At 40.2% G+C, this 21,711-nt stretch overlaps 2 protein-coding genes and 1 long non-coding RNA gene across 6 annotated transcripts in view; 1 reads left to right on the top strand and 2 right to left on the bottom strand.

Moving 5' to 3' along the window:
- LOC112152551 (cyclic nucleotide-gated cation channel beta-1) overlaps nt 1-2,624 on the bottom strand; it is an 11,813-nt gene extending 9,189 nt beyond the window's left edge. The window contains exons 1-4 of the mRNA XM_036212140.1: nt 2,458-2,624; nt 1,269-1,328; nt 986-1,084; nt 753-907 (exon numbers count right to left, since the gene is read on the bottom strand). Of these exons, the coding sequence (XP_036068033.1) occupies nt 753-907; nt 986-1,084; nt 1,269-1,328; nt 2,458-2,624 (481 nt within the window). The remainder of the gene's footprint in view (nt 1-752; nt 908-985; nt 1,085-1,268; nt 1,329-2,457) is intronic.
- On the bottom strand, nt 1,327-21,711 carry LOC112152552 (fibrous sheath CABYR-binding protein). Its single transcript, XM_036212538.1, has 21 exons — nt 21,466-21,711; nt 19,887-19,962; nt 19,790-19,814; nt 19,673-19,718; nt 19,502-19,607; nt 19,099-19,121; nt 18,922-19,030; nt 17,726-17,750; nt 17,508-17,601; nt 17,279-17,385; nt 17,127-17,190; nt 15,394-15,469; nt 15,291-15,315; nt 13,598-13,904; nt 12,911-13,060; nt 12,771-12,827; nt 9,013-9,080; nt 8,778-8,938; nt 6,771-6,801; nt 5,722-6,418; nt 1,327-2,611 (listed from the first exon to the last, which is right to left on the bottom strand). The coding sequence occupies exons 1-20, from the start codon at nt 21,672-21,674 to the stop codon at nt 6,000-6,002; spliced, it is 2,178 nt and encodes a 725-aa protein (XP_036068431.1). The 5' UTR covers nt 21,675-21,711; the 3' UTR covers nt 1,327-2,611; nt 5,722-5,999.
- LOC112152553 lies at nt 11,197-21,609 on the top strand. Of its 4 annotated transcripts, XR_004948108.1 has the most exons (6): nt 11,197-11,381; nt 11,476-11,633; nt 12,082-12,135; nt 12,751-13,913; nt 15,411-15,672; nt 20,839-21,471. It is a non-coding gene; the product is annotated as an uncharacterized LOC112152553 (long non-coding RNA). The 4 variants fall into 4 exon arrangements; XR_002920330.2 differs by lacking the exon at nt 20,839-21,471 and adding an exon at nt 21,480-21,609 and having other exon boundaries at nt 11,197-11,633; XR_002920329.2 differs by having other exon boundaries at nt 11,197-11,633; nt 12,840-13,913.

Genomic DNA, 21,711 nt, shown 5'->3' with positions numbered 1-21,711 from the left:
CACTAAAATGCTTCTGGGACTAAAACCTCCAGTGAGGAACTCGCAGGTTCGGGTCGAACATGAAGCTGTCTCCAGCTCACCTGTGCCTCTGCTCACGGTCAGGACACTCGTGGTGGGAGGAGCTCTTGATTATGGAATTATAATAGGGGGTCGCCAACCTTTGGCTCTTTTCCTCCTCTATTGTAGCTCTCAGAAAAAGAATGTTTTTAGTTTTTGAAACCTAACGCTATGAAGCTAAAACATTTGATCAGGTTTTTGTGCCCCGTGTTCCACAGGAAGTCAGAAAGAACAAGCAGAATTAACGGAATTATAAGATGGATTTTCTATTTTCAAAAAACATTGAAGTGCACCTTGTGGGTTGAAAAAGGCAGAGTCACATTTGGGTCTGATGTATTTTTTCGGCAGAGATCTACCACACATGGTAAAGTAAACGTGTTTTTAAATCACTGCTGACATTAAGGCGTCTTTTATTTTGAAAGGAAATCATGTGAACCTCTATCAAAAGTTATGAACTAAGGTATTTTCTCTCTATATTTATGTTTTATTCATGCAAAAGTTATTTTTTATTTATCCTGTTGGAAGCATTGACACGAATCTTATTTTTCTGAAGGATGAAGGGAGTCTTTGTGGCTCCTGCTGGGTTCTGGTCCGTGAAAAATGGACCGGATGGTTCTGAGAGTTGAAGGTTGCAGACCCCTGTTCTACCTGCTCCTCTTTCTTCATGTTCTGCAGCTTTCTGGACATGGACTCACAGGTGATGATGCTGTCTTCGTCCGAGCTGTCGGGGTCGATGAGCTTCTCCTTGGCCTTCTCCGTCCTCTCTTTGAACATCCTCACCAGCTCCTGCAGCCGCTCGTTGACCATGGTGCTGGTCTGGCTGGCAGAGGAGGACGGACGCTCCTTCAGGCTTGGAGACAGAGTTTGATGTCAATGAGGCGAGCCGAGCTGGACTTTCCCGGTTCCTAACCGTGCACGCCATGCTCACGCGTCATCGGTGCTGTGCAGGCTGGACTGGCTAGGCCACGCCCTCACGGGGACGGCCACCTCTGCATCATCATCCTCACTTTGGGAATGGAGCAGCTTGCTGTTGGAGCAGACACCACAACATCACGGCCTCCAAGTTAAACAGTTTCTGTCACTTTTTCTGGATAAAACTGACGACATGAGGGGTTTGTAGAAGCAGAAGGAGATGTTAAATATTCTAAAGTTGTGTTTTTATTGATTGGATGAAGAAGTGTGTGCAGACCGGGGATGTCTGGATTTCTTACATCTTTGTCCAGATAGTCCTGCGACTCCTCCCACCGCGTTGCGAGCGGTCAGATGAGGGTTAGTGTGTCGGGGAAAAACACCACGTTAATTCAGACGACAAAAAGCAAAATAAAAGCCAAGGAGACGGCAGACACAGAGAGGATTCAACCACAGAGGCTGGGATGCAGTTTTTTTATTGACTTTTGCTAAAATATGACGTGTAAACAATCACAGAGCAGCCAAAAGCACAAAGCCAAATAAAAGAGAACAACATTAAAACAGAGAAACACAAAACAAGCAAAAAAAAACTTCACATAACTTCATGCAACACTTCATGTTCTGCATTAACAGGATGATTTGGGGAGTTTTTGCACATTTTTGGCAGCTCTTTAAATAGAATATAGCATCCAAAACAAACAAACAAAAAACAAAACATACATTTTAACTTTAACTTAAAGAATTTGTGCAGGACAGAATAAACAGACACCAGTTACAGATTCTGAGAAGAGCAAAAATAAAATACAGATGAGAAAGAGGTGGAGCAACATAACAGGAACAGCAAACAGGAGATTCATTCAGAGGTTTTCAGGTGCCTGTTTTTATTTTACTATGTAATGTATTGTTTATCAAAATGAGGAAAAACTGGATTTTTTTAGTTTATGAGAATAATTTATTTTATTTTTAACCACAGCTGCAAAAGGTGATGATATTTTCTGTTTGTGTTGTGAAGATTATTGCCATGAATGCATGCATGCTATGCAAACGTGCATCTATAGGATGACAGAAGAGAAGCTCACTGTGCAAAAGAACTGAGAGCTCACATGCAGTTTCCTTACTCTTTGTCTCCTTTACTGTAAAGCATGAGAAGAGAGAAACACATCAGAAAGGTTGTGGAACCAGATGAAGACGGAGGTTAGAGTTCCTTTGACTGAGAGAAGAAGAACCACCAAATAACATTTATCTCAACACTTCTCACAAACTGACCGCCCAACTTTCATATAAAGGTGTTTCTTCATGTTTACTTATTTATATTGGATTTTACTTTTTTATTTTCCCTTTTCTTTCATTTTTCTCCCACAACCATCTGGTCCTGCCTGGGAAAGAAAACTTCCCAAACTCCAGCATCATCGTGTTTGTGGGCTCAAACGACACTTCTCTTCCCTACAGATCCCCGGACGCGGCCTGTTTCCCGAAGCCGCTGCTGCTCACCTCTGCCGTCCTCCGGAGGGGTTCACAGGGACGGTGAGGGTGGTGAGTTTGGGGTCCTGCAGGGCGGGAGTCTGGGAGGCGTGGATCCTCTCCTCGCCTCCTGCTGCTTTCTCATGGTCCACATCCTCTACGTTCACAGCGGGACGGATGCTCTCTGGAAAAGTCATTCATGAGGAGCGTCAGAAGGGTCAACATTTATGGAAGGTGTGCTGCAGATGAAAAGGAGGCAACAGGTGGAAACAGGTGAGGAGACGGCGAGGTGAAGCAGGAATGATGAGCAGGGGGATCACCTGACTATACCTGGACAAATCAGCTCTATGTGGCTTCAGTGATGCAGCGTCATGGGAGCGCTCATGTTGAGTATTTATTGTAAATAAACAAAAACAGGATGAAGAAACGTCAAAAATGTTCCTCAATGTAAGTAATGATAATAATCATCATGATAATCATGTGAAAAACTTCATGAAAGTTTGGATTTAAAGTAAAACTGAATACTCATTTTAAATCTGCAAAACCGCACGCCTTTGCTACAAGCCCCTCCCCTTCTGCCTGAACCCATTGACTGTATATTCACTGGACAGCTCAACCCCTCCCCTCTCGTGTTCCAAACAGGAAGTACCTGCTGGTTCCAAGAATTTAGAATCCCAGAGACTTTGAAGGAGAAACAGACAGATTTTATCTGTCAGAATAAAAATCATTCTGATATATTCATAACAACTTCTTTTCTAATCCTTTTTTTAAAATATTTTGTCTTTATCGCCACTTATTCAAGTTATGAACTGACCAATCAGATGTCTCAGTAAAAGCATGTGCTGCCCACTAGCCCCGCCGACAGATTCTCTCTCAGTGGGAGGGGTGTGGACTTCAAACAAACTCACTCCTGATTGGCCACAGCAGTTCCTCTAAAACGTGACTCAGACCAACTCGGACCAATCACTGTTGACGGGCTTCAAAGTGGCAACAGACGGACAGGAAGCCACGGAGACGGTTTTCCCTGATTTCCTGACGGCAGGAGGTAAGACCTCTCTATGAGTGACGTCAACACCTCTCTATGTCCAGTGATTAGTATATGTCTATGACTGAACTTGAGCAGACAGTTCATGTAAAAAAGCGTTTTTATTCAAATGAAAAAAATAAATCACTAATTCTGCTTTAATGATTTGGAAGTTATTTGCCATGTTCTGTTGATTTGTGACTTTTTCTCTGGAGAATACAAATCTTGGCCATAGTTTTTTTTATTTTTTTTATTGTATTTTGTATTTTTTGGCAACTGCTGCTTCCCATAATGAACGCACAAACTTTCTCACAAAAAAAACAACTTAAAAATCCCAGAAGAAAAAGGTTCTTGGGTTCTCCAGGGTTAATATGGTCTTTACTGAACCTTGTTTATTGTTTCGTAGAAAACTTGTAATTAAAATGGGTAAAATCTCTGGATTTACAGGTTGAGGTTGTGTTACCAAAGGTCCATTTCAGGGGTGTCCAAATCCAGCCCTCGAGGGCCGGTGTCCTACATGTTCTCCAACCAACCTCCAATGGAAGCTCCTCATTGGCTAAACCAGGAGTCTCCAACCTGCTGCTCCAGAGTCAATTCAGTTCAGTTCTATTCCTATTGTCCAATATCACAACAGAATCCCCTCATTGGGCTTCATGACGGTAAATTTACAGAAGCAGAAGGTCGGTCATAAATATAAACAACAGCTGATTGCTAAACTAAACAGACTAAATAAACTGGTTATCCCTGTCCTCAGACCCTCCCTCCCGGTGAGGAAAAACACCTAAAAAAAACCTGGTTCAGGAAGAAAGAAGAAACCTTTGGGATGTCCACATGAGGGAGAGATCCTCACAGGACGGACAGGAGATACCAGAACTGTTAAAGAGGAATGAGCTTATTGAACTCTACAACGTATTTGAATGTATCCAGATAGGACTGGGGGACAGGTCGGAGTGAGGTCCACAGCCAAGATGAGCCGGAGTCGTGGTCCACGGCCAAGAACAGGAGCACAGATGTGGCTCTTTTATTAAAGGAAAAGTTTCTAAATGTTAAAAAGGAACTATAAAATAAGAAGTGAGAAAGTAGTAAAACTAAAGTAACTCAAACTTGAACTCATCTAACAGTTGGAGGACAGTGTGTTTCACAAGTCAAACTAAACATTTTGATGCAGTTTTGTGCATCCTGTCCTGTACAAAAAAAAAAAATCAATGGATGTCAATAATCCAAACCGGATTATTAAGTGAATTTTCTAATTTTGAAAAAAATGAGGAATTTTAAGAGTGTTACTAAAATATGACAGGTGTCACTTAATTAGATCAGATCTATTTGGGTTTGTTAGATTTACATTTCTGTTAGAGATGAACCAACAACAGTGAAGTTAACTAGTTTTATTTACTCTCTGCTGACATCACTACTACATTAGCTGCATTGAGATGATCATATATGACAGGGTGTCTTTTATTTTGAAAAGAACTTATGTCAAAAGTTAGAAAAGGCTATTTTCTTTTAATGTTTGTGTTTTATTCATGCAAAATGAGCAAAATTGTATTTATATTTATCATAATAGTAACAACAGCATAAATATTAATCGGTGTCTTATTTTTTCAAAGGGTGAAGGAAGACTCTGTGGCTCCTAGTCAGTGAGAAATCAACCTGAATGGCTCTTTGAGAGCTGAACACCCCTGGACTGAACACACCTGATCCAGGTAATCAGCAGCAGATAAGGCCGGATTTCTGGAAAACCAGCAGGAGGACGGGCCTCGAGGCCCGGATTTGAACACCCCTGATCTGCTTGATGCAGCAGGAAGAAGATTGACTAAAAATATCAGGAATTTTCTGTCAATCTTCTGCAGATGTTTCTTCTCTGACTGGCTTTGTCATCACTGCAAACCTAAACCAACATTTCTCCTTCATGACTTCTCCCTCTTATGATATCCTTTCAGTCCTTTGGACTTGTTTCATGAAGAGCTGCTGAGTTCAAACCTTCAGACTTTTGAGGAAAAGTTGGGATGTCTTTAATGTAAATGTTTAGTGAGCTTTCCGTCTGCAGAGGTCTAACAGCGCCTGATGTTCTCTAATAAAGAATCTACGCTCAACACAAAACCGTTCCTGTCACTCTAAAAGAATCTCAAAAGTAGTAAAATTACCACAAAATCTGATTTAAAACAGATTTTTGCAAGTTATCTGTGATTAAAATCCATTTGATCTCAGATTTTGTTTGCTCTAACACCAACTGCAATAAATCAGAAGATATCAGAGAATCCTGGATTCACCTGCAGCTGAAAAATCAGAGTCATCCTCGATGAAGAAGGCGGGGTTTGAGAGGCCGGACAGCTGCTGCGGCGGGGAGCTCAGGTGCTTCGACGGCGAGCTGGCGATGGGCGGGAGGCGTGGATAGGAAGGCACGTTAGGCAACTCCAGGGTGCTACCGTGAGGCGAGGATGGAGACGGGGAGCGGGGGCGCAGCTGAGGATGATGAGGGGGAGGCAGGGGGGAGGACCGCACGAGCCGGTCCAGTTCTAAGTCCTGCTGGTTCTGGTCTTTGTCTTTCTTAGGCATCTTGCGGCAGAAGGCTGTTGAGGCGGTTCCGGACGTTCACAAAGTACTGCTGCGTCCGGCTGGGGAACCGGGAGAGCTTCTCCGGTAGATCCGACAGCCTCTGAGACAGGTCGGACAGACCGGGACCCCCGGATCCGTCCGGACCTTTGGGCAACAGCTCGGTCAGAGTCTGGGCGATGCTCCTGGGGACCTGCGTCAGTCTGATCTGGGAAAACTCTTGGCGGAGCTCGGGGGGCAGCGAGGGGAGGTACTTGGTTACTTCGGAAAGCTGGGTGGGCAGTTTGGGCATGGGGGGTATTTTGGGGGGGGAGATGCCGTTCTCTTTGAAGAATGCGTTGATGTTGCCGAAGCATTCAGAGGTGAGAGGAAAGCGCATCAGGCAGCTCTTTAATGCATCGCAGCTGACGGGAACTACAAGGAAGACAGTTTGATGAGCAGATAAAGTCAAGAGTGAGAGACAGGAGGCAGGATGAGAGGAATCGTGTTTACAGACAGAATTTTATCATTTGGAAGGAGACTTGGGAAGGTTTTCATTCATCCAGGTGATGTCTGGAAGCTGAATTATGGGATCTGGACTTCAAATCGTCCTTATTGAATGGTGTTACCACGTTTGGTAACACCATTCAATAAAGTCCACATGCTTTAAGATCAGTAAATCTGAAGTTATCAGGCTCTTCAAATGTTGAGGATGAAGTGATCAAACTTCTGTTTACAAGTAGAAGAGCTTCAAAGAGCTCAGAAATGTGGAAAAGTTTTGACGTACCGCCACAGTCGTCACCAGCAGCCTCAGCTTCCTGAAAAGTTAAGACAAAATATAATATTAAAACATTTAAAAAAATAACTTAAAAAAAAACACTTTGTATACAATTCCAATAAAATAAATAACACTTTAAAAAAAAGACCCACTGATGAAAATTCTATTTTTAAACAAGTTTTTTCCCAAATGTTTTGATGATGGAGGATCAAAATTGAGATGAAAAAACAGCATTAAAACATAAAAAATAAAATGTTTTAAACAATTTGTATACAATTCCAAAACAGCAATTATTTTTCAATTACATTTTTTTCAATTTGAAATTTGTGTTTTTAACATGTTCTTTTGCCAATTTTTCTGCTTCAAAAACTGAGCTAAAAATTGCATTTCTGAAGATTTCAATATGCGAATCATTATGGATCAGAAACAGAAAACAAAAATGTGGTTTGAAAAAAATCCTATTTGTTCCATAGAAAATCAATACACTATAGTGCAAAAGACCACAGGAGCTCAGAAGAGAGAAAAAAAAACCTCACAAACACAAAGATTCTGGGGCTCCAACAGTGTTCGCCACTTTAATAACAATGATAAACAACCTCATGAAGTTTGATTGGACAACCACTGTCTTAAAATATGCATAAATAAAACAGAAGGTGCACAAACCGATTCTCACAAAAAAAGCAGGTACAGGACCAAGCAAACTGTGCACTTGAAGTTAAACTGATGATCTCATCATTAAAGGACACCTGACTGTCCCCAAAGCCAGAGTAACCAGCTGCAGGTAACATGGCGGATGGACGTGGTGGAGCAGATGGATGTCCAACAGAAGTGCACGAGTCGGCATGGAAATTGTACTTTGATGGCTTTTTTTGGTTATTGTTAATTTTTGTTGAAGTTTATATATATATATAAATGTATATATACAAATCCACGATCGCTACATGGAGCAGTGTCTGTGAATATCTCACTTCCAATGTACGGAAGACTCGGATGATGTCTGAAAATCGGATTATTTATTATGAAGAGTTCTATAAAACATCAGTAATCGTGTCTCCATGTTTGGGTTATGTGGTCATTCAAAGATTCTCCCGTCACCGGAAGCTTCTCTCCCGGTCTTTGGGCTGTTTTCATTAGCATGTTACTCAGATATTAGCTTGAATCCAAAGTAGCATGAAAAAACCTCAAAAGATGCTAAATTAGCTTAAAAAAAAGCTAGCTTGTTGCTTAAATACTAGCTAAACTCCAAAATAGCCTAAAATTCCCCAATAAATAAAATTAGTAAAGAATGTTAGCCTGTTGCTAAAATAGAAGCTAAACTCTAAATTACCTTACAAAAATCTTAGTAGATAACAAATTAGCCCAAAACGTTAGCATGTTGCTCAGATACTAGCTACACTCAAAATGAGCATCAAACAAACCTCAGTAGATGACAAATTAGAAAAAAAGCTAGCCTGTGCTTTAAATACGAGCAAAACTTCAAAATAGCCTAAAATTTTTCTGTAAACTAAATTAGTCAAAAATGTTAGAACTTTGCTAAAATAAAAGCTAAACTCTAAATTAGCCTATGAAAACCTCAGTAGATAAAAATTAGTCAAAAACGTTAGCATGTTGCTAAAATATTTGTTAAACTCCAATTTTTTAAAAATTACTATAAAGAAGAAAACATATCCCATTAATATATTTAAAGGTTTCTTGCTAATTTACTTAAATTTTGAAGACGTTCTCATTCATTTCCTGTGGGGCATATTTTGCTCAATATTTAAAAAACTATAAAGTTTATAAATACCAAAAGTACAAACAGTAATGTCCTGAACGAGCTGAGGGCCTCTCCCCAAAAGAGATACTCCCCACATTGTAAAGAGATGGATGATGGGAAATGGGGGCGGGCCTTCTTTCTAATGAACTCCTGCTGATTTGCAGAAATGATGTCCTAGAAAACGACGCAGGTTTATGGATTCTGGCTGAAATCGTGTATCATGAAAAGACGATCAGAGTGAGACTCTGAGAGAACTTTACTTTTTCATCAGCCTTGTCTGCGTTGACCGGAGCGTCTTCTGCTCTCTGTGGCTGCTGGGTCACAGGCTGAGCTTCGGTAGCCTCTTCTTGGTTTGGGGTCTCTGGTTCTGGTGCTGGTTCTGGTTCTGGCTGCGGCTCAGGTTCTGATCCCTTTACTGGTTCTAGATATAGAATCAAATCTATTTAACATTGTGTGAATTCCAGAGAAAACCTAAAGCGTGCTCTGTTTGCTAACCTGGTTCTTTGACGGCAGAATCCTCCGTCTCCTCCTTCTTCTCGTCTGCTGGGAGGCCTTCTTCGTCTCTGCATGACAGAACAGATCGAGACGATCGAGAGTCTGGTTATGAGAATGAACTGAAAAATGTGGGCCAAAGGAAAAACATTTGTGGAAGGAGTTATTGAGGCTGTTGTTGGACTCGAGGAAACAACAGGTGGACTTCTGCATGGTTGGAAACTAAAAGTTATTTGAATAAATATGATGGAATCCTATGATAATATGAAGTCCTAAAGGGTGATAGAGGAATACTTCCATGTGTAGATGATGTCTAAATAAGTTTTACCCAGTCCTAACATGTGGAATTTAACTGATTAATGGAGGTAAAAAATGTAGAAACAATTAAAATGTCAGAATCTTAAAAGGAAAATCGGTAAAGAGTTTATGTTGACAGGATGAAATACATGGCTATACAATGGCTATAAAACAGCATAATAATTGAAAGAAGAAAAAAAACAACCAATGAGAGGCAGGAACAGCTTTTTGAATATCTGGTTAACAGAATTGTGATTTTTAAACACATACTGAAACAGATCTGGACCAAAACGGCATGAAGTGCATGGACATTTTAAACTCAGGAGTGTCTTCTAGTCAGCATCACAGGTGTTTTCAAACGTGTCATCAGTCGGTCTGTGACAAAAGTGAGAGGATCTCAAAGACTTGATGGCTCTGTGACCACATATTCACAATCTTAAAGTTCAGAGAATCTCTGTAGATGAAGTGATGACAAACTGAACAACAAATAATAACCAAAACAATCTCTGCAGACAATGATGAAGAGCTGCTTTGCCTCATCTGGTACAGTGTTTTCATTAGGGGTGTAGGGAAAACAAAAATACATTTAGCGTTATATCGTGATATTTCATTCGATGATACACGTATCGATTTAAAATGCTGACAAGACGATATTTAATGAATCATTTATGAGCGTCCTTCAGAGGCTTTAGTGTTCCTCCTAAAGTCGTACCTGGACCCTCTGTCGAAACGCAGAGCAAACCAAAAATCCGCAGAAAAGCTGCAGGAATTTATGGGTAAAAGCAACTTGTATATGAGATACAGTTGCAGCGCTTAATGTTGTGATCATTAAAAAAATGTTCTATTTCATTACAATGAAAGACATTTTAATAATTAGGCAGAGCTTTTTTTGTCATACTCTATATAAAAAGGGAAAAACTGGAACAGTCTTAGGATATATCACAATACCTATTGTATCATGAGACATATCGGGAAACGTATCGTATCATAAGACACGTATCAGGATACGTATTGTGTGAAATGTATCAGAATCCGTATCACGAGACACATATCGGGATACATATCGTATCGGGAGACGTATCGTATCGGGAGACGTATCGTATCATAAGACACGTATCGGGATACGTATTGTGTGAAATGTATCGGAATCCGTATCACGAGACACATATCGGGATACATATCGTATCGGGAGACGTATCGTATCGCGATACATATCATGGGACACATATTGGGATCTGTGTCACACTGTGAGACACATATCAGGATACATATCGTATCAGGATACATATCGTATCGGGAGACGTATCGTATCATAAGACACGTATCGGGATACGTATTGTGTGAAATGTATCGGAATCCGTATCACGAGACACATATTGGGATCTGTGTCACACTGTGAGACACATATCAGGATACATATTGTATCATGAGACATGTATAGTGAAATGAGTGAAAGAAGCTGTAAAATGTCATGTAAGAGAACTAATCATAAAATATGAGAAGACTGGACCAGTGAAACATTTGTTGAGAGCTGCAGAATTATCTCGGACGGTTACAGGAAGGCTCGGATTGTCTCTAAAGAATGTGCAACTAAATATCAAAAGTAAATTTTTAGTAATACTGTTATGTTTGTCCAGAACTCTTTTATTGTTTTGTAAATAAAGAAAGTTCAAAAACATTTTTGAATTTCAACTGGATGATTTTAAGGTACTTTTATGTAATGTTTTCACAGTGGTTATAATGTTTTTTTGTCTTTAACTCCTGACGTTTCAACAGGTTTTTTTGTGCGTATAAATACCTTATATTGAACATTTTTAACATAAATTTAAACTGAAGTGTTCATCATGGTAGACTTTTGCTCTCCTTTCCATCACTCTATAGTTCGTCAACAGCCGGTTTAAATCTAAAAATATTCTTTTTCAGGTGATCTACGTGACCCTGACGTTTTCAGTGCATACTTACTGTGTCGTAAACGCTCTCTTGATGGCTAACACTCGCGACACAAAATGTCCACAAGAGCAAACAAACACCAGAACAAGAATCCACCTTCCTGGTAGAGCAGCATCAACCAGATGGTAAGAAGAATGAATGTAAGCGACCAAAGGTTTTCTTCCATGGAAAACAAACGGGAACGTCTCCGTCTGGGATTGTCCCTGCTATGTTGAACAGCTGTATCAAGCAGCTTTGTTACCATAGTAACACCTGAGAGGAGGGAGGAGCGGTTGCTAAGGAAGCTGTGGTTGCTATGAAGCACCATGGAGATGCTGCTGAGCCGGCGTGCAGCAAAGAACTCAGCGGATTCAGATCCACAAACGCTCCGCCTCAAAGTAATGAGTTTCCTTTGGTTCAAGTTAACTTCTTTAGAAACTGTTAGTAGCCAAAAAATGTAAATCAAAGCATCAAAACGCTGTCGTTAATGAGCATGTTCCTGTTGAGTTCAAGGTTTTATTTTATGTTTTCTGACTTTATCACTTTAATAATCACAAACGAGTAGTAATTAGGGTCTTTTTAAAAAATTATAAATCCTCTTTAGTGCATTTAATCATTCTTAGAGTTATTTTGAGTTAAATATATTTCAGGTTTTAAGTAAAACATCATAATTCTGAGACAAAAATATTGCAAAGTATAAATTACCTTTAAATAAACATTAAAAAATAATCTGTTAGATTTTGAATTTTGACAGAAAACTTTGTTTTTAGTCGTTTCATTTTTGGTTTTACATTTATTGTTATTTATTGAGCACATTTTCTAACTGATTAAACTCTTTTTGTTCAGTTTCTACTCATGATTGTAAATCAATGAACACAAAATGATGGCAGTTCGTTAGAGGTAATTCATTTTATTGAGCTAAATCAAAGTTACCATATTTTCCAGAGTGTAAGTCGAAGTATTTCTTTTCATAGTTTAACCAGAGGAGCGACTTATTTGTGGTTTTTAAGACATAAATAGGCTGATATATTTTTTATTTTCCCAGTAAACCCAGTTTGTCTTTTAGCAGTTGTTTCCTCTAACAACCACCAGAGGGCGCTGCATCTGAGTATAAGTATTTGCTATTGACAGCAGAACAAGAAGTGTCGTCCAAAACAAACATGGAATCTGATTGTTTTCCTCTTTAACGTTGATATTTTCTCATACAGATCAAAAGTTTTGTATTCTATGTAGTAATTAAATAAGTTTAAATAAATTAAATCATTTTAATTCTGTACATTTATCAGAAAGTTATTCTTTATCTGTGCATAACTTGTAAAACATCACACATTTTTTTTTATCAAAATGTATTTTCAAATTGAATTTAATAATTTTTACTTGAGTAATTTTAAACTGCTTATTGTAAATATTTGGATTTATTGTTCTAGTTAATTAGAGTAAATGAAAAGCTTTTGATCTTCTAACAATAATGATTCTTTTACATTGAATTTGAGCTTTTTGTTGTTTTTAACCCAGATTACAGTTTGTATTCTCACCCCGTGACCTCCTCCTGCTCCTCCTTCTGCTCCTGCTCCTCCTGAGGTTCTGGTAATCTGTCCACACAGAACATTCCTCATGACTCATCTCCTCACAGACGTCTCAGCGGTCAGTGCCGGACGTTCACACCATGACCTACTCGGCCTCGGGCTCCTCCAGGAGTTCTTGACTCTCCAGTGAGAGTTTGATGGAGGTTCCCTCGCTGGCCATCTGCCTGACGGCCATCTCAGCCGTCTGCCGCGCCACCTCCTCCGCCAGACGAGCCATTTCTATCCGCTCCTGCAGCAAACTGAAGGCAGAAATGAGGAGGACTCTTTAGGAATCTGTAAACACACTACAGGCTGGTCAGTTCCAGTCTTTAGGGAGTCAACAGGATCATCTCCAGCAGAACACGGACTGTGGTTGGAATGATCGAGATGTTGAGTTACCTGAGGAACTTTATTTGGTTTGAATGTAAAAAAATATCGACGTGAAATACTCAATTAAAATAGAAACTGATCTAAATGTCCTTCATTTAAATTCCAAATAGAAACACTCGAGTATTTTTTCCTGAGAAGTGTCCAATGTTTGTTCAGTAATAAAAAAACATTGTCATAAATTAGGGTAAAACTTTAAACACAGAATTGTATTTTTCAAACATTATTATGGCCAAAGTTAATATTGACTGATCAAAATGATTGGAAATATATGAAAAACATGTTTAAATTTCCAACATTTTTACTTTCATTGTAAAATGAGTTTGAAGTTCCAGAATTGATTCAGTCAAACTTTGGTTTCAGAAAATCCTTCATGATTTTAATGTTTTTTAACTTTCCACCCGTCTTACCGCTCCTCCATGGTTGCCAGGGCGACGTCCTCAGCCTCCTTCTTGATGCTCTCGATGAACGGCGTCCAGCGGCCCGTTTGGGTCTCCGCGTCCTCCTGGGAGCCTTTCTGCTCGCCGTCCGTCGGTGCTTCAGACTTCTGGGAGCTGGCGGCGGAGTTCAGCTGCGGTTGTGGCGCCTCTTCACGCTGCGGCGGTTTTATGGATGGACTCAGGGATGCAGCTTTGGTCTGGTCCTCGTGTTTCTGCTGGACCTCGTTGTCAGACTCCAGGTCCTCTAAGACCATGTCAGGGTTGAGCTTGGATGAAGCTGGAGGTGGTGAGTGTGTGGGAGAGAAGTTACAGAAGGATGTACATGTGGAAATATGTGGATAGTTTATTAAAGCTGGAACAAAAGTCCATGTTTATTTTAAAAACACATTGGATGATAGGACTAATGATTAATGGTAACAGAACTAAAGTTCTATCAAAATGTTCAATCAAGGAGGTTTGAGTCATTACTGTTGTTTTTTTTACTGTTTTGCAAATATTTTTACTTTTAATTTTCCCAAATCTACTGAAAAAAGGTTTCATATGTGATCCTAAAATTGCAGACTTGAAGATTTCATAAATATACACATGAATCTGCATAACTTATATTACAAAATCAGTGACAAACACCCCACAAATCACACACTGAATCTTTATTTTCTTATGTTTACTATAATCTCTACACACAAACAGCAAACAGGACTCATTTAGTGATCACATCAAACCACACGACGGCTGCAGGCCGTCTGCAGGCCGTCTGCAGGCCGTCTGCAGGCCGTCTGCAGGCCGTCTGCAGGCCGTCTGCAGGCCACACTTCACAGCTCAGATGGATCAAAGTCAGCCGTTTCACTTCCTGCATCTCTCGTGTTCGACCAAATAAAACCCTTAAATAATCACACAAAAGGCTCTCATGTTTAGACATGATCTGGATCCAAATGTCTAAAAATATTACCAAACAAAAATCATTGATTCTCCAGAATATTTTAATTCAGTACACACATATTTAACACATGATTACATATAACATAGCTGCCATTTAAACATATTGAAATAAAAAAGAAAGCAGATTGTGTTTCGAATTGAGTTTGTTTACTTGAACTTTAGCTTCAAAAATAGATTATAATCCGTCTTTCAAGCAGCTTCTTTGTGACACAGAAAATGTGCAAATTCAAGATACATTAAATGGGAATAAAATCACAGTTTGGCTTCCCAAAAGTAAAAAAAAAAAGTTTTATCTGAGAGAACATCAGGTTACATTCAAAGCCAGTACGGAGTACAGCCGGGTGAGTTTTTAGGGTTTTCCTTTCCAGCTGCCTAAAGCGTTTCAGTCAAACTACAAACGTTTGTGTCTATGTGAGGAATAAAGATAACCCCCCTCCCAGGTCATCTTCTCCTGCTGTTTAAGGGGCTCGCAGCGACCTCCCCCCTGAAACAGAAGGAGAAGAGGCACTGAGTTAGGCTCCACCGTCCCACCAAAACCCAAACTATGGAGGCAGAAACCAGAGGACGCAGTCAGAAACTTAAAAAAAGGACAAACTGGAATCAGATCTGGCACAAAAATGACTCGAATATTAAAGCGAAGTAAATATTCAAAAATAAAAAGGATCCGTTTGAACTGTGAACTGTGGCGTCGTTTACATACAGAAGAGTAAGAAACGTCACTCACCTTTTTTCAGGACTTCAGCTGAAGCCTAAAAACATTTTCAAAAGAAAATAAATGACAAGATAAGGAAGAAGCAATGAAGGTTTTGAAAGTGTCATTTCTTTACCTCCGCTTCATCTTTAGGTGGAAGAACGAGCTGAGGCAGCTTCAGACCGAGTCCCGACACAAACCAGTCCACCACTCTGCAGACAGACAGTCTTCTCTGTAGTTTTCATCATTGTTGTTACTTCGATTCAGGATTATCAAATCACATCAGGCACTCTGGTACTGGATCAGGATGACCTCCGATCAGACCCGGTACCAGCCCATAAGATGACCACAGAACCGGGTCAGTTACAGGGAAACGGAAACCTTTCCAGAATAAACTGATCCGTTCTCCTTACAGGTAAATCATGTATTTATAGGAGTGCAACGATTGCATTTTATCATTTCTGTAATCAGTTTGAAAAATCTGAGTGAATATTTAGTCTTTTATTGTCCACAATCTGTGCTGGAAATAAACCAGATCAATCAATCAATGGATCTCTAGCCCAACAATCCGACCAGATGATCTGTTTGTGGCAATTTTGTTAATCCAATCGATCAATACCAAAATAAAACAATTTAAAAAGGAAATAAATAGATTATATTGATCCTGGAAAACAACTTTTAGATTTAGGTTTATTTTACTGCAACTTAAAAACGTCTGAGTGTGAAAAACATTCGTGATGCAGCAAAAAGTAATCAACCATCATTCCAAATACAAGTGACTGAACTATTTAATATTTTCAAAGATTTCAAACCTCATTTTTAGACTTTTTTATTATTTTTTGACATATTATTTACCAAGTTGAATTTTGTTTGACATCTTTGTTCTACAAACTGTTGAAAAAGTTTTCTGACAAATTTGGAAGCAGATTTCTGTGGGAGAAAAATGAAGCAAATGGTAACGAGTACAAAACAGATCTCTCAAGAAAATGAAAGTGTTTATAATAAACGTTTTGTATGGTTGGATTAGAAAAAGATGTGAGAAAAGTTTAGGACATGCGTCCAAGTCCGGCCCGGGGGCCGGATCCGGCCCTCCAGATGATTTTATTCTATTGTTATTAATGACCCGATGTTATCTTGAGCTCATTTCTAACTTGTATAATTTTGACAAAATATATTTTTATGGAGAGTAAAATATTGAAAGTTATTTAAGGTTTAAGTTTATTTATTCTGGAATAATATTCCTGACTTTTTATTATTCATAATTATGTTAAAAACTTACAGTTTTAAAGTTTTAAAAATTGACATTCTGCAGCTTTTTGGACTATTTCGGTATTTACTAAGATTATTTAGGATATTTTGTAGTTTAGCTAATATTTCAGCTACATGCTAGCTGTTTGGCTAATTTAGGCTCTTTTGCCAAATCTTTTTAGGCTGTTTTTGGATTTAGGCTAATATTTAAATGCTAGCCGTTTTGGCTAATTTAGATTTTTTTTTCAGTTTTTAAGCTATTTTAGAGTTAAGCTAATATTTCAGCTTCATTCTAGCTGCTTTTGCTATTCTAAGTTTTTTAGGCTATTTTGGCATTTAGCTAATGTTTTAGATGACTATCAGTTTAACTGTTTTCAGCTATCAGGACTAGCATCTTCAGCTGTCAAATTCAGCTTCCAGCATCACACTAGCATTATCACAGGTAATGCTGTATATCTAGTTCATAATTATGTTAAAAAGTTACAGTTTTAATGTTTTCAAATGTAGTTTTAGAGTGTTTAATACATGTTTGTCCTGCTCGTCCTGCGACCTCAGGTGTGTTTTTGGCCCCTGCGTGTCTGACTTGGACACCCCGGTTTCAGGAGGTTGGTCCAGACTCACCCTGAGGGCTTGTTGTCTGTGTCCAGTGAGATTGCACTGAGAGATTCAGGTGGAGGAGACAGAACTGCAATGAGAGAAACGCTTTAGAACAACTGAAACATGTAAACACACACAAGCAGAACAATTCATCCCTGAAGATATTTGTCGAGTACGTTTGTCTAGAGAAGAGCGGGACGCTTTGGGCGGCGGTTCAGACGGGACGGCGCCAGGGGGCAGCATCACCGGCTGTGGGATGATCTGCTTTATCCAGTTGACCACCCTACAACACAGGAGACACTAATGTGAGACGCTTTCACTCACGTGGAACTTGGTGGTGAAATGAGGTGAAAGGTTAGAGATCCGTCTGCTTCAATCCTGAGACATTTGAATCTGTCGACTCACTTGGGTGGAAACTGAGGAGTCAAACTCTCCACTTCAGACACTTCATCCTCCGAAACCATCTCCACCACCGGAATGTGTGGAAGGGGGTCGTAATCTGGAGAAAAGCACCCTTCAAAACTCTTAAAAATCATAGTTACTGTTCTTATTTTTAGATAATTCAAGGATTCTCAGGAAATTCTTCACATTTAGTTACACAAAGTCACATTTTAAAAGCATACCTGGCATTGTTGCCACCTCATAGACCTGTGAAAGCAGAAAAAGTAAACATGATTTCACCGTAAGTCAGACATTTGTCCTGAAAATGCTGAAAGAAACCATCAGATTTGAAGGAGCGTCTGCTGTTTTGAAAGTTTCTCTGAGTCGTCGGAGCATCAAGGATCAGGAAGCCTCGTTCCTAATGTAATTAAGTTAATGGAGGGAATTTAAACGGGATAAGCCCCCCTATTGTAAATTCCTTAACAAGCCTAATCCGCACACATGATTAGACTTAGGAGGACCTGAGACAGTAGTAGGCTGTCTCTGCTCTGATCTAAGATCCACTCTTCTGCTCACGCATCAAGAAGTTCTGAGAAAATGACGGATATGTTGATAAGACTAATGTATGTCATTATAGATAGATAAAGTTGTCATTGTCAATGACTTTTTAAAAAGGACTCTTTGATCCGTCCAAAACTGTATTTAAGCATCAGTGAAAGCTACCAAATCTACGAAATATACCAAATCTTTAACATACTGGAACTTTTCACCCAATTCATGTAATTCCAGCAGATTCTGAAGGACAAAAAGTCTCTCAGAACTGGAATTGGAACCTCGGCTAAACATAGAATAAGTCATGGAGACTCCTGACCCCCCATGTCGACCGTCAGAGTCAGCAGCTCCTGCTAACGGCTGCCTCACCAAAACCACCTAAAGAAAACAAATAAACAAAGCCTGCAAAACAAGACTACCAAGATCCAAACTAAAATAACAAAACCCAGATGTATAAGACTGCTGAGGACAAAGAGGGAAAAAAAGAACAAACCAAACCAGCACAGATCAAAGTAAAGCCCCAAATGCTGCCCAGCCTGCTGCTCTGCCCCCTTCCTCCTCGGACTAGAATACCTGGCAGGTGCTAATTAAGATCATTTGACACCTGCCAGGTGAGCAGAAAGGTGAAAGCTGCAGCAGAGCAGCAGCAGGACATAAAAAGTGCATCATCTGGTCACTAAAAACAGGACATGATTAATAATTTCTCACTAGATTAAAATTACGTCACTCATTAATAACAGGATGCACAATTAATTTGTTATTAAATTGATAAAAAAACAGAAGAAAAAATAATAAATATGAAAGAAAACACCAAATCCAGATTCGATTTGTATCCATGTCTTTACATTTGTATTGCACTGAGGTGAAACACTAGTAAACCTCTGACCTCTGTGTGTTCTTCGTTGTTTTTGGGTTCCTCCTCTTCTTTGTATTTCGCATCCGGTTGAGGCAGAACTTTAGTCAGACCCTGAGTGACCCAGCCGATGACTCCGGATCTGAAACCAGGATTATAAAAGGCAGTTTGTGGAGGTTCATATTCAGTAAACGTCCAATATTAAATTACCTTTCTCCATCTTCTGCTGGCTGCTGCATAGATAAAAAACAGAGTGAGATGTCTGTCTTTTTCTCAGTGTAAGGAGTGAACTGCAGGTTTTCCAACTGCAAAAACGTTTGAATTCTGACAAAATATTCAGTGTGCTGCTGCTTTTGTGGTTCTGATGTTTGTGTTTTCTGGATATGCATGTATAATAGTTTATATAAGATGAGATTTTTATTATTATTTTCGTTTCATGTTGCACATTTGATTTTTTCTGGTCTTTGGATCCTCAGAGCTGTTGGAACCATCAATAACGTTGATCTCGTCTCTTTAAACAGGAAATGCGTCTTCTTGTTTTTTCACTTCATATTTTTTAGATTTATTTTGTTCCTTGAGTTGTGTTTGCTGCAGTCATTGGTCTGAGGCTCACCCTGGCGTCGGAGTTGGCCCGGCTGAGCCGGCCGGTACCGGGGGGCTGCGGCAGGGCGCTGGAGAACCCGTTGGACAGCCAGCCCATCACTCCGGCCTGCAGCTGGCTGTGGAGGAGAGGAGGCGTGAGCGAGAACAGGGATGAGGGGAGAGCTGCAGGCCAGATGGTTACCCGTCCTCTGAAACCTCCTCCGTCGTCTTCAGAACCGCATTCTTCACTGTGAATACAGAAGAGTTTTACAGACATGAAGGTGAACCGGATCATCAGGGACGCTGCAGACGTCCTCACCTTCTTTGCTCTTTGGAGCTTCATGCTGTGATGTGAAGACAGAGAGGTGGTTACACTTGAGTGTGGGTTGTGTGTGAACGTGAGTGTGTTGGCGTACCGCAGCAGAGGTCTTTGCAGCCTCCTCGGGCGCCGCGGCGGGCTGAGGAACCACCTTCACCACCCAGTTAAACATCCTGTGGATCAGACACTCGGTCAGCCTCTCCAAAACCCTTCATGGTGGTCACTGATGGTTTTCCTGATGATGCTGACAGTTTAGGGCAGGAGGGTCAAACTCAATCTGGGGCCAAAATCTAAACACACCTGAGGTCAAAGGTCGAACAGGAGAAACATTTATGAACGCTCTAAAACTACATTTGAAAACTTTAAAACTGTAACTTTTTAACATAATTATGAACTAGATATATATCATTACCTGTGATAATGCTAGTGTGATGCTGGAAGCTGAATTCAGCCGCTGAAGCTGATAGCAGTTAAAACATTAGCTAAATGCCAAAATAGCCTAAAAAACAAAACATAAAAAACTTAGATTAGCCAAACAGCTAGCATGTAGCTGAAATATTAGCTAAACTCCAAAAAGCTAACAGAATATCAATTTTTAAAACTTTAACACTAACTTTTTAACATAATTATGAATAATAATATTATTCCAGAATAAATCAACTTAAACCTTAAATAACTTTCAATATTTTACTCTCCATAAAAATATATTTTGTCAAAATTAGACACGTCAGAAATGAGCTCAAGATAACATCGGGTCATTAATAACAATTAAATGATCTGGAGGGCTGGATCCGGCCCCCGGGCCGTGACTTTGACACATGTGATTTAGGACAAAGGACCCTTCACTGGAGATAATGAGAGCTGGAGGAGAGTTGTCACCTGCACATGTGCCCAAAAAATCCTGAGATTTTACATTTCCGACCCTCTAAAACGACAACAGTCACTCATAAACAGAGAAAGCTCCTAATTACAAACGTTGTCGTCAAAATCCAAACAGATGAAGACATTTTACAGACAGCTAATCTGGACTCTCTGATCCTCTCTGACAGTTCGTCATCCTGATAATCCCTTTAGAGAAGGCCAGTGAGCCTGCAGGATGCCCCGCAGCTTCCACCCCTGCAGAGGTCGGCCTGAGGCCCACGGGTCAGCGACTGATGGACGTCAGAACCGTCTCGGTGTTTGCAGAGTTTGATGTGTTCACGTCAGGATTTTATTCAGGACAGAAATCAAGAAAATCTCTTTTTTTTTTTTTTACACATACTCTTCTCCTCACGTTACCTGTAAAGAATGTCCTCATAAAGCCTGAACCGTTTTTTAAAGGCGGGATGACCCGTTTGTGACTCCTGACCAGCGTCTCATGTCAGCAGAGATCAGAGGGCCTCCTGGTGGCCTAATCTCACCTTCGTGGGATTGGATTAAGTCCAGGACCTCTTCCCCTCCACTAATCTTCATTTCTTCTCAGTGCTTCCATTTCTGATGATATATTTCAGTCCGATTGAAACGATCTAATCAAATCTTTTCAAGGCTTCAGTGAAGCTTCTCTCGTCGTTAGTCATCAGACCTGAAGGTGACGGCGTCCTCATCCACGTCTCCTTCAGCAAAACGACCCACCTGACCTTAAATCAGCTGCATGTGTTGGCATGGAAGAGAAGTCTGCTCAGGTGTGTTCCTCTTACCTGTGTTCTACCAGAGGTTCTGCATGCCGGCGCTGTAGAGATCCAGAGTGCAGCACGACCAGCACAGATCTGCAGAGATTTCCCCGCCGCTGCCTGGAGCTAACGGGATTAACCTGCAGCACCTGAAGGTCAGGGCAGAATCTGAGCTGAGAGCAACTCAGATTAACGCAGAAGAAACATCCTGAAAAGGGAAACCGACAGGAAACCATCGATGAGAGCCGGCAGGGAAATCCCTGAGGATCAAGT

Source organism: Oryzias melastigma, linkage group LG6, assembly GCF_002922805.2.
Source record: "Oryzias melastigma strain HK-1 linkage group LG6, ASM292280v2, whole genome shotgun sequence".
NCBI lineage: Eukaryota > Metazoa > Chordata > Actinopteri > Beloniformes > Adrianichthyidae > Oryzias > Oryzias melastigma.
The sequence above is the reverse complement of the archived record's forward strand: the minus strand, read 5'-3'. Positions and strand labels throughout refer to the sequence as shown.

Coding starts and splice junctions, on each gene's coding strand:
- LOC112152552 (XM_036212538.1), bottom strand. CDS start 21,674: ATGGTTTCCTGTCGGTTTCCCTTTTCAGGATGTTTCTTCTGCGTTAAT. Junction 19,031..19,098: donor CCAGCAGAAGATGGAGAAAG/GTAATTTAATAT, acceptor TCCTGGTTTCAG/ATCCGGAGTCATCGGCTGGG. Junction 13,905..15,290: donor AGCTGAAGTCCTGAAAAAAG/GTGAGTGACGTT, acceptor CACCACCTCCAG/CTTCATCCAAGCTCAACCCT.